Source organism: Musa acuminata, chromosome BXJ1-10, assembly GCF_036884655.1.
Source record: "Musa acuminata AAA Group cultivar baxijiao chromosome BXJ1-10, Cavendish_Baxijiao_AAA, whole genome shotgun sequence".
NCBI lineage: Eukaryota > Viridiplantae > Streptophyta > Magnoliopsida > Zingiberales > Musaceae > Musa > Musa acuminata.
In genome coordinates, this window is record NC_088336.1 from 16,514,723 (window position 1) to 16,529,147 (window position 14,425).

The 14,425-nt window shown below is 39.3% G+C and overlaps 2 protein-coding genes across 13 annotated transcripts; both read right to left on the bottom strand.

Moving 5' to 3' along the window:
• Nucleotides 1-245: 245 nt before the first annotated feature.
• On the bottom strand, nt 246-7,927 carry LOC135595242 (transcription factor TGA2.2-like). 12 transcript variants are annotated; one of them, XM_065085892.1, is made up of 12 exons: nt 7,532-7,927; nt 7,217-7,457; nt 5,668-5,762; nt 5,020-5,093; nt 4,720-4,917; nt 3,016-3,093; nt 2,861-2,920; nt 2,355-2,432; nt 2,193-2,244; nt 1,387-1,658; nt 964-1,209; nt 246-718 (listed from the first exon to the last, which is right to left on the bottom strand). In XM_065085892.1, the coding sequence occupies exons 2-12, from the start codon at nt 7,312-7,314 to the stop codon at nt 572-574; spliced, it is 1,398 nt and encodes a 465-aa protein (XP_064941964.1). In that variant the 5' UTR covers nt 7,315-7,457; nt 7,532-7,927; the 3' UTR covers nt 246-571. The 12 variants fall into 12 exon arrangements, with proteins under 12 accessions (XP_064941964.1, XP_064941971.1, XP_064941967.1 ...); XM_065085899.1 differs by having other exon boundaries at nt 5,689-5,756; nt 7,217-7,927; XM_065085895.1 differs by having other exon boundaries at nt 5,668-5,756; nt 7,217-7,927.
• A 2,135-nt stretch (nt 7,928-10,062) lies between these two features.
• LOC135595241 (calcium-dependent protein kinase 2-like) lies at nt 10,063-14,018 on the bottom strand. Its single transcript, XM_065085891.1, has 8 exons — nt 13,223-14,018; nt 12,533-12,676; nt 12,297-12,449; nt 11,488-11,603; nt 10,987-11,154; nt 10,750-10,877; nt 10,577-10,676; nt 10,063-10,460 (listed from the first exon to the last, which is right to left on the bottom strand). The coding sequence occupies exons 1-8, from the start codon at nt 13,893-13,895 to the stop codon at nt 10,368-10,370; spliced, it is 1,575 nt and encodes a 524-aa protein (XP_064941963.1). The 5' UTR covers nt 13,896-14,018; the 3' UTR covers nt 10,063-10,367.
• Between the last annotated feature and the right edge of the window lie 407 nt (nt 14,019-14,425).

Genomic DNA, 14,425 nt, shown 5'->3' on the forward strand with positions numbered 1-14,425 from the left:
CTGAAGAAACTGTTTGTCAGTGCACGGTCGATGCTGAAGCTGCCAAGGTGTGTCATCAGATTCTACCCAGTTAATAGTAGAATATACAGATAAGAATAAGAAAAATTAATGTTTGAAACTATAAAAAATCATTGAAACGACAATTTATGCTTCACAACTTTCTGAGTTAACAATGCAGTGGCATCTAAGTCATGGATACAATAAACAAGGTCTGATCCTTGTCGGTGATTGAATTAAGAAACAGATGAAACATTAGCAACGAATCTGATAGATTATTGTGACAATTGTATTTTTATTTTCACCTGAGACTTACAAAAGTAGACAATGAAAACAAAGATGACAGACGAGTTTTTCTTACACAGGCAATGGTACATTGCATGGTGATGGTGACCACTCATGCTCTACGAGATCTGGGTTAGCTCCCCTGAGAATCTTGAGACTAATGCACGATCATCCAGCCATCAGTAGTAGAGGAGCCAACAACCAACCACAAGATAAATACTTCGGCAAATAAGCCCTTAAGCAGGAAGCACTGTGCTTGGATAGAACAACAACACATAAAATGGGTTTCTTACTCCTGGGGCCGAGCAAGCCACAGAGAGCTCAGGGCACGAAGACGTGAGAAGTAATCACTGATGGCAAGAAGTGCCCGTGCAGACTGACGAGTAGTTAATATCCGGTGCATTTGTTGCAGGGTTTGCTGTCGCAGGTTGTCTGCCTGGAAGAATAAATGGAGAAGACTTATTGGAGAATAGGATTCCAAGTTCTTAGACAATGAGAAGCAAAGTTACATGGGTATGTTGATTGAATCAACAGTGACGAATGAGACTTGCGAAACGTATAGGACTAACAATTTTGACCGGAGAAATAAATCCTGTGCAACAGCAAAATAATTCAAACACAACATGACAATTCATGCAGCATCCTAAACCAGTGTCGCAAATTTAATAATGATTACTTTACCTGGTGAAGGAAATTCTCAAGAGTTCCAAGTTTCCCCATTGCCATAGCCATCTGACCCATGTAATTTGCAACATTCCCTGAAGTTCCCGAAGGACCAAGAGACCCGGCCAAAGTTTCTGACAATGATTGCTGTAATGCGTCCATCCCTTGAGAGAGAGCATCCTCAGCCTGCTGTGATGACTGCTGGAGGTTGCATATGCCCATCATTTGCTGCTCTGTTAGCGGCTCCAACTGATTTGCAAGTAGCTGTATTGTTACAGCAAAAACAAATTAATGAATTAAGACAAAAAACGACATAAAAAGTGCCTACTAAAAATTTTACATAAAAACAAAGCCAATTTTCTCGAGTAAATTTCTGGTGGCACAAAAAAGAGGAGAAAAACAAAGACCTTACTCAAAAGCATAAGGTATAAGGTTCTGCACCTTTAGAAGCTCAGATGAACGGAAACCCCCCAGCCACAAGAAACACCTTTCAGCTGGTGTCTTCCACATGCCTGATAATATGTGAAACACATCTGCCTTGGCAGCAATGCCCTTAAGCCTAAATATCTCATCATAATGCGCCATGACACCATCAACAATAACACGAAGATCATTTTCACTGGCATGAGCATTCACTGCAGCCCTCAGTTCACTGATCTGCCGATTATGTTCTTCGAGCCATCGTGCATATTCTACATCAAAGGTCAAGGCCCCTGCAACAATGATTTAACACATACCATTATAGAACAGGAGGCAAATACTATTGGAACCCAAAATTTATACCAGCAGTGACAAGGTAGGACATTAATTTTCTGATGCAAATTTGAAATTACCATATGAATGAAGAGTAGTTAGCATTCTTGGAAGAGAACCTAAGCTTTAATAGTTTTAGATATAATTTTTGTTCATGAGTTAATCAAGTAACCTACTTAACTAAAAAGGAGAATCGGCATGTTACATTTTATGTATTTGATACCAAGGATATTGTGAAGGGGATGGCTGAAGAATATCCTGCAGTAGAACCTCAACAATTTTGTTGCATGATGCATGTTTATATAACCTTTTTGTGCAGATACTTATGTTTTGTTGCCTCAGACAAAAAAATCAGATAATTACTAATAAAAGGTACCACTGGCATAAATTAGTAAAGCAGTTATGGAACTTAGTAAAGATATGTTCTTATGTTCCAAAAAGGCTAATGATTCTAGACTTCAACATCAGATTAAGAATCATGAAAGAGAAACTACCATTTCCACTTGTAGCATGGGATTGATCTCCTGAGTTAGAAATAAAAATTCCCTGCCGAAAGAAAGAAATATTTCAGACTGATTACATAATCTACAATGTATGTGAAAGAAACAGGCTGAATGTAATAGAGAAGAAGATATGGCAAAAGAAAGGGACAATACCTGCTGACGAGCTTTTTGAAGCTCCTGCTCAAGTTGAGTAAGCTTCAGTCTACTACTTTCTAGCTGTTGCACGTAAGCCTTGTGATTCAAAGAATAAACAGGTGGACATACAATTAGTTGAAAATATATCCAACTAAAGTTAACATCCAAAATATTATTTGAAAGAGGAGGAAAAAAAGAATATTAACCATACATTCATCAAATGACTGATTCCACAAATTAAATTATTTTTCCAGAATATGCTTAAGCTAATTTATTCACCATGCCCAGCAACCAAAAGAGACCCAGGTTATCATTGTTATACAAATATTTCTCTATGATTACAAGATAGGTTACATCACAGATTAAAATTCGAAGCCCAGATGGAGGATTAACAGCTAGGGAATCAAGCTGATGTCATCTAGTTCCTAGTATCTAATACTTGTTCTCCAGGATATCATAATGCTTTTGTTACTGACAGTTAGAAAATAGCAAAATGGCTTGCAATTAATATACAGATGAAATACCTTTTTTCTTAACCTACTCTTCCTGGCAGCTTCACGATTTTGAGCAAGTCGTCGAAGGGTCTGTGCAACAAAAAAATTCAATATAAGTAAATGTAATAAATGTACTTTTGGCTAATACATGAAAGCACCAACTGAAGATAAAGCAAATAAGTTACCTTCTGGTCTAGTGTTTTGTCCTTCGACCTGTCACTAGAATCAGATGCTGCTGCAAAAGCAAGTTGTCCTCGTTCTAACTGCAATTAGAAGAGATAAAGATTCATAGCCAAAAACCATAAAAGAATTAATCAATCCTGGTGAAGCGAGTTCCCTTTTGCAACATAGCATGAAGAGATACACACCTCAATTCAGCAAACACAAGATTAGCATTTCCATTTATTTGCAGTAGTCATAAACATATCTTCTAATTGTCAAACCCTATGGTGATATGCACCAATACTCAACAATTAATCATGGTGACTGCATGTCTATCAATGCTGTATGTGGTTTAAATCTTTGAGAAAAGGCTTACAGTGCCCTCCTACACAATCGTTTTTAAGTTTTCAATTGGCCCATCATTAATATGGTTTTCTGAATATCTAAAAAATCTCATAATCATTTATCTCAGTCGTGATACAGTCCATTCCCAGGACAATTTACTTTATAATACCCATTTTCACAACATTTCCCTAATACAAGCCAAGGAATTAAGTTTCAGGAATACCAGCCATAAGGCCTGCAAAGTGCTGGTTAACACTGGAACCACCTTGCAGACCAGGTAAGTTTATAAAGCCTCATTTTGCTACAGTATTGAAATTAATTGAATAAAACTGGAGCAAATGGATAGTTTACAAAATCAAGATTTGCTCCCACGTTGGTTAGGGTTCCTCTTCTCTTCATTCGCACAAGGAGAGTCACTCATCATTCACCTGTCCACCATCTGTCTTTTTGCCCCTATCCATTATGCAATCTCGCTCCACCCTTTCATTATCCTTCCCCTCAATACCTAAAGCTTTACCAAATGAGGCTCAAAACCTATTGCCCTCCTCTTGAAGCTTCAATTTGAAGACAGATTGGATAATGTTCTGTGCTCAATGAAGATGATGGACACTGCTCGAACAGAAAAGACAGTTCAACATCATTTCTCTGGTTTCCTCTCTTCTTTCCTTTTTCCCTGTGGCTATGTTTGTGCCAACATGCTGGCATGTAGATGTTTGAGCAACAACCAAAATACCACTGACACCCAGGCTTATATCCTTGACATAAACACACAAATTGATGTAGAATAATAACACACCTACTGTATTTGATCTGTGCTATTAATTACCATATATCAACCATGTCCTCACAAAGGAAAAGGCCATCAGTTAGATTTAAAAAGTTTACCCAACAACACATGGAAATCAGATGCATATATACAGAATGAGCAATAAACACAAAAGTAGAGGAGGCAGTGTGTAGGAAAGGAGTAGGGGTGTGCAAATTAATTGGTCAAACTGCAAAGTCAAAGCAAGGCCTTTGTCTCAGTTTCACTCGATTTTTTTTTTTTTTTGTATTATTCAGTTTGGTTTAGTATTTCACATAAACAATTACATGAATTTTTAATACTCAAAAGTTACTATTACTTGAAAGTTTAAAACTTTAAACTATCTTCTATGCATTTAATGTAAGCATGCAGGCCAAATAACAATCAATTTCAATTTCATGGTGCTTTAACAGAGTGGGGCAACCATAGTTGCAAAAGCAAGTCAGGTCCAGACTTCCTGATCATTTACTGGAAAGTGACAGCGTAAGAAATACAATCTAGTGTTCAGATGATGTGGTTTATTGAAATTGTTTATGTGTATATATATCCAAAAAAATGAAAGAGCAAAGAAAATCACCCTCTGATTTTTGTCATCAGTGTCCACGTCTGTGGAGGTATCTGTCCTAGGACTAGCATCTGCCATTGACTCTCCCCAATTCTCAAATTGACCACTGGAAAATGATATTAAGCTGTGTAGCTTTTCCTTATGTTGGAATGACGTCAAAGATTCAACTCTAGCTGCTGAAGGTGCAATTTCAGTGGAAGCAATAGGCTGCTATCAGGAAAAAAGGATCAGAAGAGCATTTTTCTACTAGTAGCAAGGTAGCCAAGTACACCTATAAAGTTAGTGAGTGCAAAAAAAAAAGTGAAATCTTACTTTACCAAGAACTCCAAATTGAGAAGGGTCAGAATTTATAGATTGTCCACTATGTTTCACACTAACTGCTGGATCTGCACAAATGATAAAATACCCTTTAGGCCAAACCATTTGGCAAAAACACATGGATCCTTCTGTCACTTGGATTTAAAAGTAGAAATCAAAATGGTTATAAGCTTAGTTAGTTGCAGCCTTCCAGCAAATACTAAACTATTTTCATCTCAAATTATCTTCTTTAAGATAAGAAGGCTCCATTACTACTTATGAAAACTAAAGCAGATTTCTTCCTATTTCTCTCACATTACTTACTTTAGGTATCACTGACCTTTTAAAACATGTCATTTCTTATATTACAAGGAAAAAAAAAAGACAACAAAAAACTTCTTTGTAGCAAATATCCAGTGAAAATGAGTTTTCTAAGAAGAACAATCGAACAAAACTAGTCCATTAAAATTAGGCCCACAATACTTCTTTATGCAAACAAGATTGCAACAGAACCAACAGTTGTGTAGCAATGCGACCTTATGTACTGCACCTATATGATGGTAGATTTACTCAATTAGTAAAGAAAATTACTGAATCAGACAACAATTTGAGGAAGCTAGATTACTTTACTACTCAATAAATACAAAAGGAAACAACTCCTACATAGGAGGCCAGAGGCAGAACCTATATGAAATGTGATAGACTGCTCGAGCACGCCAAAGTCTGAAATTCTCTGTGTCGTGTTTCCTTCTCTGCTACTGAGAGAAAGCATTAGCCATAGATGAAGTACATAGAAACCTTTAAAGTAAAACGTGTATTACTTGTATTCATGTATATAATTGTGTGTGTATGTATGCACAATGGGAACAAAGGTTGAATTTAAGAAGTTCTAATATGTGAGCACAGGTCAAGTAAACCAACGTATTACTGGAATGGGGCACTAGACTAGACTAGTTCTAATTCCAACAAAGCACCAGACTTGAACAATAAACATGGCGATGATTCCTTAGTTAGGAACACATTCTTGTCATTATTGGAGGCTCACTTTTCTAGTTTTGATAAAAACGTCTCCTGTGGAGTTGTCTATAGTGTATCACTAGTTTTGATAAAAAGGAGAGCTTCTCTATAGTGTATCACTAAAAAATTCTGCCTTAGGTTCTTAAATCCAATATACTAAATTTGTCCTAGCTAGGTCAATGAAGTTGCTTCAATTTACAGACTTTTATGTTAAATCCAATGGCTTGGCATGCAACCAAAACCAAACCCAAGGAAACCCCCTCTCAAGTTTCTTATATAAACTCTGTATCACTTTTTCATATATCAAAGTAGAAAACAGTTTCCATATATACTGAGTTTTGGGTTTATAACACTAGATGCATTGCTTATCAATTTCTATTTACATAATCCAACTCATTTTTCATGTAAACAATACTTAATATTTGCAAAGTTTAATGTTTGATGAGGAATGCCTACCTACAATAAAAAAAACCAACCCAATAAGCATAGGGGTTGCTTCTTATTTTGCAATTTGAACTTTAGTGTGGTGTAACCAAAACTTTGGTCAATAATTTTCTTCACACTCACAACAAAAGATGACTTTTAGCTCATATCTGATCTCGCATGCAGGTCAGATAGAGTTGGTGGCTGATATAGTATGTTCTGTCAGTAACAACCACATAGCAAGATCCCGCCACATAATCTGCTAAGATTTGTTCCTTTGCCTCCATTCCAAAAGTTATGCACAACCTCCCTTTGTCGTTTTACTTTTTATCTTCTAGACTGAGAACAGCAAATAATATTCACATAATACCATATATATCAAAGAACCATTTGTCTAAGAAATCCCATAATCGATATATGCAATATACCCAGCTAAATAATTTAAATGCAATATGCATTCTCAAGTCACATACAGCTCCATTTATTACTTTATATTGTCTAATGCCCACGCTTGCCATTTTAACAAATCCATATTAAGATTGAAGAAAAAGCTGTTCATATTGATTGTTACAATTGTAGAAATAAGAAGATAAGTTAAGATAAGAAAAGAACACAATCATGAAGAAAATACGACAGCTTCTAATCCAAGAACCAATGAGCTGATAACAATGATATCAAGCTGCGGCGGTCAATTAAGCATCGGAAGGTACCAGATTTATCAAGAAACAACACGAGGGAGAAAACGTAGAGGATGTATAGACCATGGACATACTTGTTCTGAACCACCGTCGTGGACGAAACAAAGCTCGGCATCCCGGCTGCGGTTAGCTTACCATCTTCGAATCCAACCCCATCTATGCTACTCCCCATACACCATCACCATCATGGCCACCGCCGGCACCGAGCACCAGAAAAGACCCAAAAATGATCCCAGAAAAATCTCAACTTTCCAACCCTAGAAGGCTGCTAAAGTCCACACGGCCACACGACAAGGAAGAATCCAGAACCCCCCTCTGCTCAAAATCCCCCTATAAACACAGGGCAAGGGCAATCCCTAACCGAGAACGACAAATTCTCCAACCCTTACCCGTACACTGGAAGCAAGCGTCTCGAGGAAGTACGAACGACCCACGATCCCGGGCGAATCGAGCTACGAAGGATCGATCCTGGCGGAAGTCGAGGCGGCGCAGACCCAATTCTGCCTCCAAAACCCCAGATTTTGGCGGAACTTCTCGCAGCTCCGAAGGATCGGAGGGCGGCCGCTCCTCCCCACACCTACTGCTTTGACTCCCACTCTTCGATCTCTCAGCCTTCTCCTCTTATTTCTCGTCGGCAATAATTCCGCAGTGGCTAAAGCGAATTAAAGAACTGCATACGGGAAGCAATAGATTACTGATCTCGAGAAACAAGCGAAGTCGGAGGGCAATCAAATCTCCAGGCGGCGTCGTGTTCTTCTTTTGCTTATTCTGCATTGGTCAATAATGCGGATTATTTTGACTTAGTTAAGTGGGAAATCTTTAATGATTTCGTTCTGCTGTTCAGTGCAAGCGGGAATTAGTTTTCCTTTCCTTCTTATTTTGGAGCTAAATATCCATATTGCCCTTTTTTATTACTTATTATTAATAATATTTCACGTGATTAGGTACGATGTCCGGTCGGAATAATCTCTTAATTTGTACCAGAAGGATAAAATATTGATGGAAGGATAAACCATGATTTCAATTGGACCGGTCAGACTTCCAATTTAATTCAATTGGACCGGTCGAATCAAGACCCGGGTTTGAGCCGCCCTGCTATGAAAGTTCACGCTTGCGCCAACTGGGCCGGTCCAGTCCGTTTCGTGGGCCATCGACACGGTTCTCGTTTCGAGTGAGTCGGTCTCTCCCAATCCCCCTGCCGAAGAGACTGCGCATGAAGCCGGCGGATACCTCAGGATCGGGGCGGATTCCAGCAGTTCGCCGGAGGGGCCGGTGGCCTGCAGGTAAGTATACTTATCTTTTCCTTTCTTCTTTCGTTTGGAGAACTTGGATGGTGCCATCGAGTATCTTTTAGTCACAAGGCAGATGGCATGAAAAGTAGGGGCTTTCGCTTTGGTTTTCTGGGAAAAGTACTCGGAGTATGTATCTTCTCCTAAAAAGATGTTTTTTACTCGGTAGGATGGAGTTTTAAGAACTAGTGCTTTTCAAGTTTTAGTTCTAGTGATCGATTGCTAAATGATACTACTTTGGGACTCTCATCTAACGACCAGGAAACACGATGAATGTAGACCCAACTAATGATTGAACTTTTTAAGAAAAAAAAGAAGCTTCCTAAGACTTTTAGATCAAAATTTCATCTTTTCATAATGCATATTATGAGCAAATCATTTCCCAGATTTGGTCAACCAGCACATGCAATTTTCCATTTGTGAGATCTCCAATTGAAAAGAGCCACCAACCTGGAGAAAGGTCTATGTGCTTTTCTAAATGTTCATTGGACCAATGATTGATTCGCTGTACTATCAGATTGCAATAGACAATTGAGTGTGGCATTTGTAATTTTCATCAATGGAAAATCCAACATTGGATTATGATTCTTGGTAATGGCTATCTTTGTTGGAAGATATAACTAGAAATCATTTTCCGTTTAATAGAAATGTTGATATACTATGGGTAGAAGGCATATCCAAGATGTACCTGGGGATCTTGGATCTTTGGGTCTGGGCCCTGTGCTCCCAGACTCTGCTGCACCTGCTTCTGCCATGCAGCAGAAAGCAGACATCGCAGTTGGAAATCCAAGGATTGCAACTAGTGGTTACAAGACAACACTCTGCAGCTGTTTTAACACTGCTGAAGGCTGTCGTCAGTTTGGAAACTTTTGTCATTTTGCTCATGGGGAGGGTGATATGCTTCAACAGAAAAAGAGGCCTTAAGCCAAAATTCCTTCTGGAAGCAGTGGAGGCTACTTCAATTTCTATTCAACTCCTCCAGGAATTTTCTCAAGTTCTAATCACAAGTTTATGTTGAGCTTAGTTAACTCAGTGTAGCAGGTACCTCTGCCTGCCCTTTCTATTTCCCATCTTGGCCAGGTTGTGAAAATGTATTATTTTGCTAATAAAAGGGTTGTTGGTCTGATTGTGGTCATCATTTTATGTATTTGCATATCTCAATTTATAGGATCAGTTTTATGGTTCTGCGCTGTTAAAGCTTATTCTCCATGCCGCAGGTGGCTCTTCTGTTGATAGAACCTTTTTTTGACATTTATTATAAGTGGAATTCCTCAAATGAAACTAGTCAGAAGGATGCTGAATAGTATGTTTGTCGGATAAAATCAGCCGGTTGGTGGTGTCAGTAAATAATTAGCTTTACCAGAGATTTTTTGATCAATTCTAGTTTGTTCTATTCGTTCTCATTTAAAGAAGTTTAATTTCTACCAATGTTGCTTCTGTGCTATGGTTTAATTCATTATAATTTCTGTGGTCTAACATGATATTGGTGGCTTGGACTTTAATAGTCAAGTTTGTGTCATTAATTTATTTTGGATTAGCTTAATATGTTTCTTAAATGCAAACAATTAATAGCTGTGGTAATGGTTGGTGAGGAAAATTAGGGTATACAATTATTCATGGTACTAATACTGTTGTTCGGGTAATGATTCAATTTGCATTGCTAAAATTTTCACTGGCATTAGCTCACATAAGATTGTTTAACTCTGTATAAAGTTCACAAAAGCTAACACCTTTATATGCCATAAAGATGTTTGATCACTTCTCCGCCTAATTTAATCCCCACAAGCAAGATTTGTACATGAAATATCCTCACTTCCCCCCGCCCCCATAATTAGCCTTCAATCTTCTGCATGATTTCTCCACCACACCAAAGTATAGGATACGTAGTCAAGTTCAAACAGAACTGATCCTCTCCTCCCTCTTTTACATGCTCAGGTTAAATAACCACATCTCTTCTTTTCTTTGGATTTGGTTCAGGGTTCCCTTTTCTCATCATGGCCGCAAACTCATCGTAATTAATTCTTCCATCCTGTGAATTGAAAGCAAGAAGAAAACAAAATTTATGTTTGCTTTGATTTCTGAGTCCCTAATTCTCTAGTATTAGGCAGATTTATGCTGCTGCATGGCCTATATCAACCAACTTACATTGTCCACATCAGCTTCAGAAATTATGTTCTTGATCTCCTTTTCGTCATACAGCCCCTTCTCTTTCAGAGCTTGCTCAAGTTCTTCCCTAGTAATATAGCTAAAGAAGAAAGGAGAAATATTGATTAAAGGAAAAAAAATTGTGTTGTACTATCAGTTTGGTCATAACTTACCCGCTGTTGTCCGTATCAAAGTACTGGAAAGCTGTATACAGATGTTCTTCTCTGCCCATTCTGTTCATGTGCATTGTCGCTGTAATGAACTCGTCATAATCTATGGTTCCGTTCCCATCTGCATCAGCCTGCATTCAGTATCGTATTGTCAGAAGTGTTAGTACAGAAACTTGGCTCTTTCCTTCTTGATAGACTGATTGAATTTATTAGTAGGATTTTAATGCATATAGAACATACAGCTTCCATTAGCTGTTTGACTTCATTCTCTGATAGCTTTGTTCCTTGCTTAGCAAGACCTTGTTTCAGTTCTTCAAGAGTAATGGTTCCACTATTGTCAGAATCCATATTTTTGAACATTTCCTTCAGCCCTCTGATCTCTTCCTCAGATAAGCATCCTGCTATTACCTGCAGATATATGCATCAAAAGCTGACAACTGCATTTTGAGTTATGAATGCCTTTTTCTTTCTGTCTCTTAGAAGATAAAAAAAATTCTTCTTCTAGGCTGTTGCTCAAATAGAGCAATGTCTTGTAGGATATCCAGTTAATCAGCATGCTTATGCTGCTAGCCATGCCACTGTGATTCTATCTAATGTAAATTTCTACAAGAAACAGTTGAGGTGTGTGTAGTATGAATCGGTCCCCATTAGTGATCCTTAATTTGTGTTACTAAGAAATTATGGTCAAGAAGTTTACCCTTGAATTGATGCAGCATGTGAATTGGGAGGCAAGAAGTTTACCCTTAAAGCAGCTTTCTTGAAATGGTTCATTGCTGTGAACTGTTTCAGTCTGTTGAGAACTGCATTGTCAAGTGGTGTATCAGGTGCTTCTCCATCTTCTTTGATCCAAGGATGGTCTGCATTATAAGCTCATAATTAGATGAGACAACTTGCACCAAATGCAATCTTCCATAAGATTCCATGGAAAGAAACTACAGATTCAGGAAAAAAAAAGAAAAGGAAAGAAACCATATTTAGAGTAGGGGATTCTAGGATTTGCCTTTTACATGTGACCTCACCTTTTTTTCTTCCCCTCGAAAAGAAGAAAAGAACAAAACATATAAGAAATGATTTTTTTTTTGTCTTAATTTTTCTGTCCATCTGATCTTGCCAAGATGTAAGAACTATGTTTGATTACCATTAGGCCTTCACCAACCAAAAGATAGATGCATTTTTGTCCTTTTTCTCTTTGGATGCAATTTATTACTCCAAGATTTTCAGCCAAATAAATGGCTTGCTGTGTGATAATTAAGAATTGGTTATGCAATGAAATTGCAAGCAAACTAAAAAATGAAACATAGCTAAAGAATGCATGAGTGTCTATTAATGAAGAATAGACAAACAACTGCTAGACATGTTCTGCTATGGATATGAACTATACAAGAAACCTACTTTTGCAGACTAAAAACACATTAATTGTTTAACAACTAAGCTTTTGAGGTGGGACACCACCAACCAGAGTTGACATAGATCAAATTGCTGCCCAGAGAAAAACAAAGCTAGTAATGCTAGTAAGTTAAGAAATTTATTATCCGGAAAATAGATCATACTGAGAACTTCGAATGCTGTTAGCCTCTGTTTTGGATCCAAATTTAGCATCTTTCTCACAAGATCCTTAGCACCAGGTGAAATGTTAGGCCATGGATCACTTGTGAAGTCAATCTGTCCTCTCAGAATAGCATTGAAGATCCCCTGTTCAGATTCTGTTGGAAAACACCTTAGTTTGACTTTGTTTTTCTCGACTTAGGCAGTATCGGCTGCAGATTGCAGAGTAAAAGAAAATTACCAGCCCAGAAAGGAGGAACTCCACATAGAAAAATATAGAGCATCACCCCTATGCTCCAGATATCAGCTTCTGGCCCGTATCTTCGCTTGAGAACTTCAGGTGCTATGTAATATGCGCTGCCGACTATGTCTTTGAATACTTCTCCTGTTTAGGGAAGATCTTAGTGAAGCAATCAGCCAGATAACATGGATAAGAACAAATGCTGTATGGAAAAGATGTTAAACACAATTGCTCATAGAAAAAAATGTAGAACATTAAACACAAGTACCGAAATGAGAATGACCGGACAACATACCACCACAGAAAGGAGAGAATTTTTCATAGGTTTTATGTCGAACAGAAACTCTTTATCCGATCATAAGAAGTATTAAGAATATATACAAATTTGTCTATTAGATAACAATAGGATGTGGTGATCTGAATCTGACTTGGTAAAAGAGTTTGAGCTTTTCATTGTTGTAACATCACGATTAGATCCATGTGCAGGCATTAGCTTCCAATGCCTTTCTGTTTATCTACGGAAGAAAGGCATTGTTGGATTGTTGTTTCTTTTTACTATGTATTTTTCCAAATTGCTTTGCATTAAATCACCACATAAGAAGTAGCTGTGTTAAAGAAAGGGGAAAGGATGAGAACGAGAAGGAAGAGAGAAACGGATCGAATTGACCAAGGCGGATGGAGGAATTGTACCTTGCTTGAAGAAAACGGAGAGCCCGAAATCGGTGGCCTTGAGAGGCGCGTCTTCGTCCTTGCTAAGCAAGAGGAAGTTCTCCGGCTTGAGGTCTCTATGCATCACCCCCATGGAGTGGCAGGTATGCACGATCTGCACGATGGTCCGCAGCAGCGACGCGGCCGCCCGCTCGGTGTAATGCCCCCTCGCGATGATCCGGTCGAACAGCTCCCCGCCAGCGCACAGCTCCATCACCAGGTGCACCGATTGCTTGTCCTCGTACGCCCCCTTCAGCTCCACGATGTTGGGCTGCCCCGACAGGTGGTACATGATCTGGACCTCCCTCCGGACGTCCTCGATGTCCTCCTTGTTGGTGAGCTTCCGCTTGGCGATGGTCTTGCAGGCCAGCTTCTCCCCGGTAGCCTTGTGGGTGCAAAGATGCGTCACGCCGAATTGGCCCCGGCCGAGCTCCTTCCCGAGGGAGTATGTCGTGCGGACGTCCTCCATCGGGCGGCCAAGAACCGGGCCGATGGCGGTCGGTTTGGGGGGCGGGGTGAAGGCCGCCGTAGGGATCGGGGCCTTCTGGACGGGGGCATCGTCGGGGGCGGAGCTCGGGACCGGATCCGCGCCTGCCTCGCCCTCACCCTCGGCCGGGGCGGGGTTGGTGGGGTTCTTGGTGAAGCAGTTGCCCATGGAGGAGGAGGCGGAGTTGGGCTATAGCGCAAGGAGAGGCCGTCGCATGATGGAGAAGGGGCACGGGGTAAGTTTTGGGGACTCCGAAGGAAAGAGAGGATTAAGGGAGGATATGAGTTGCGCATGGAGGGGAGTTGGGAGGGGTGGTTGGAGTAGAGGTGTAGAGAAATTAGCGGGAACCCAACTGTATTTTGTCTACAAAAAGATTTCTTTTTTTCTTTTATCTCTAAATCTTATAAATTGAAATTTTCAATAATATTAACACATCATATTTTTAAATTGTTATTATTTTTATCTCAATTAAGGTTAAAATAAACCCAATTTTAGATTTAAGTGATCACTTGGGCCACGGTGACCCTTTAGACTTAGTTAATTGGATTGACATCTTGAGCCTCCAATTGGGCCCCAGAGGCCCAACTGAAATCCAAAGACTACGAGTAAGGAATGAAAGCCACAGATAAAAAGTAGAGAAGAATATATGATGCTGCTAAGCGTTTTACCTTTCATGCCCTCATGACTTTGACTAAATC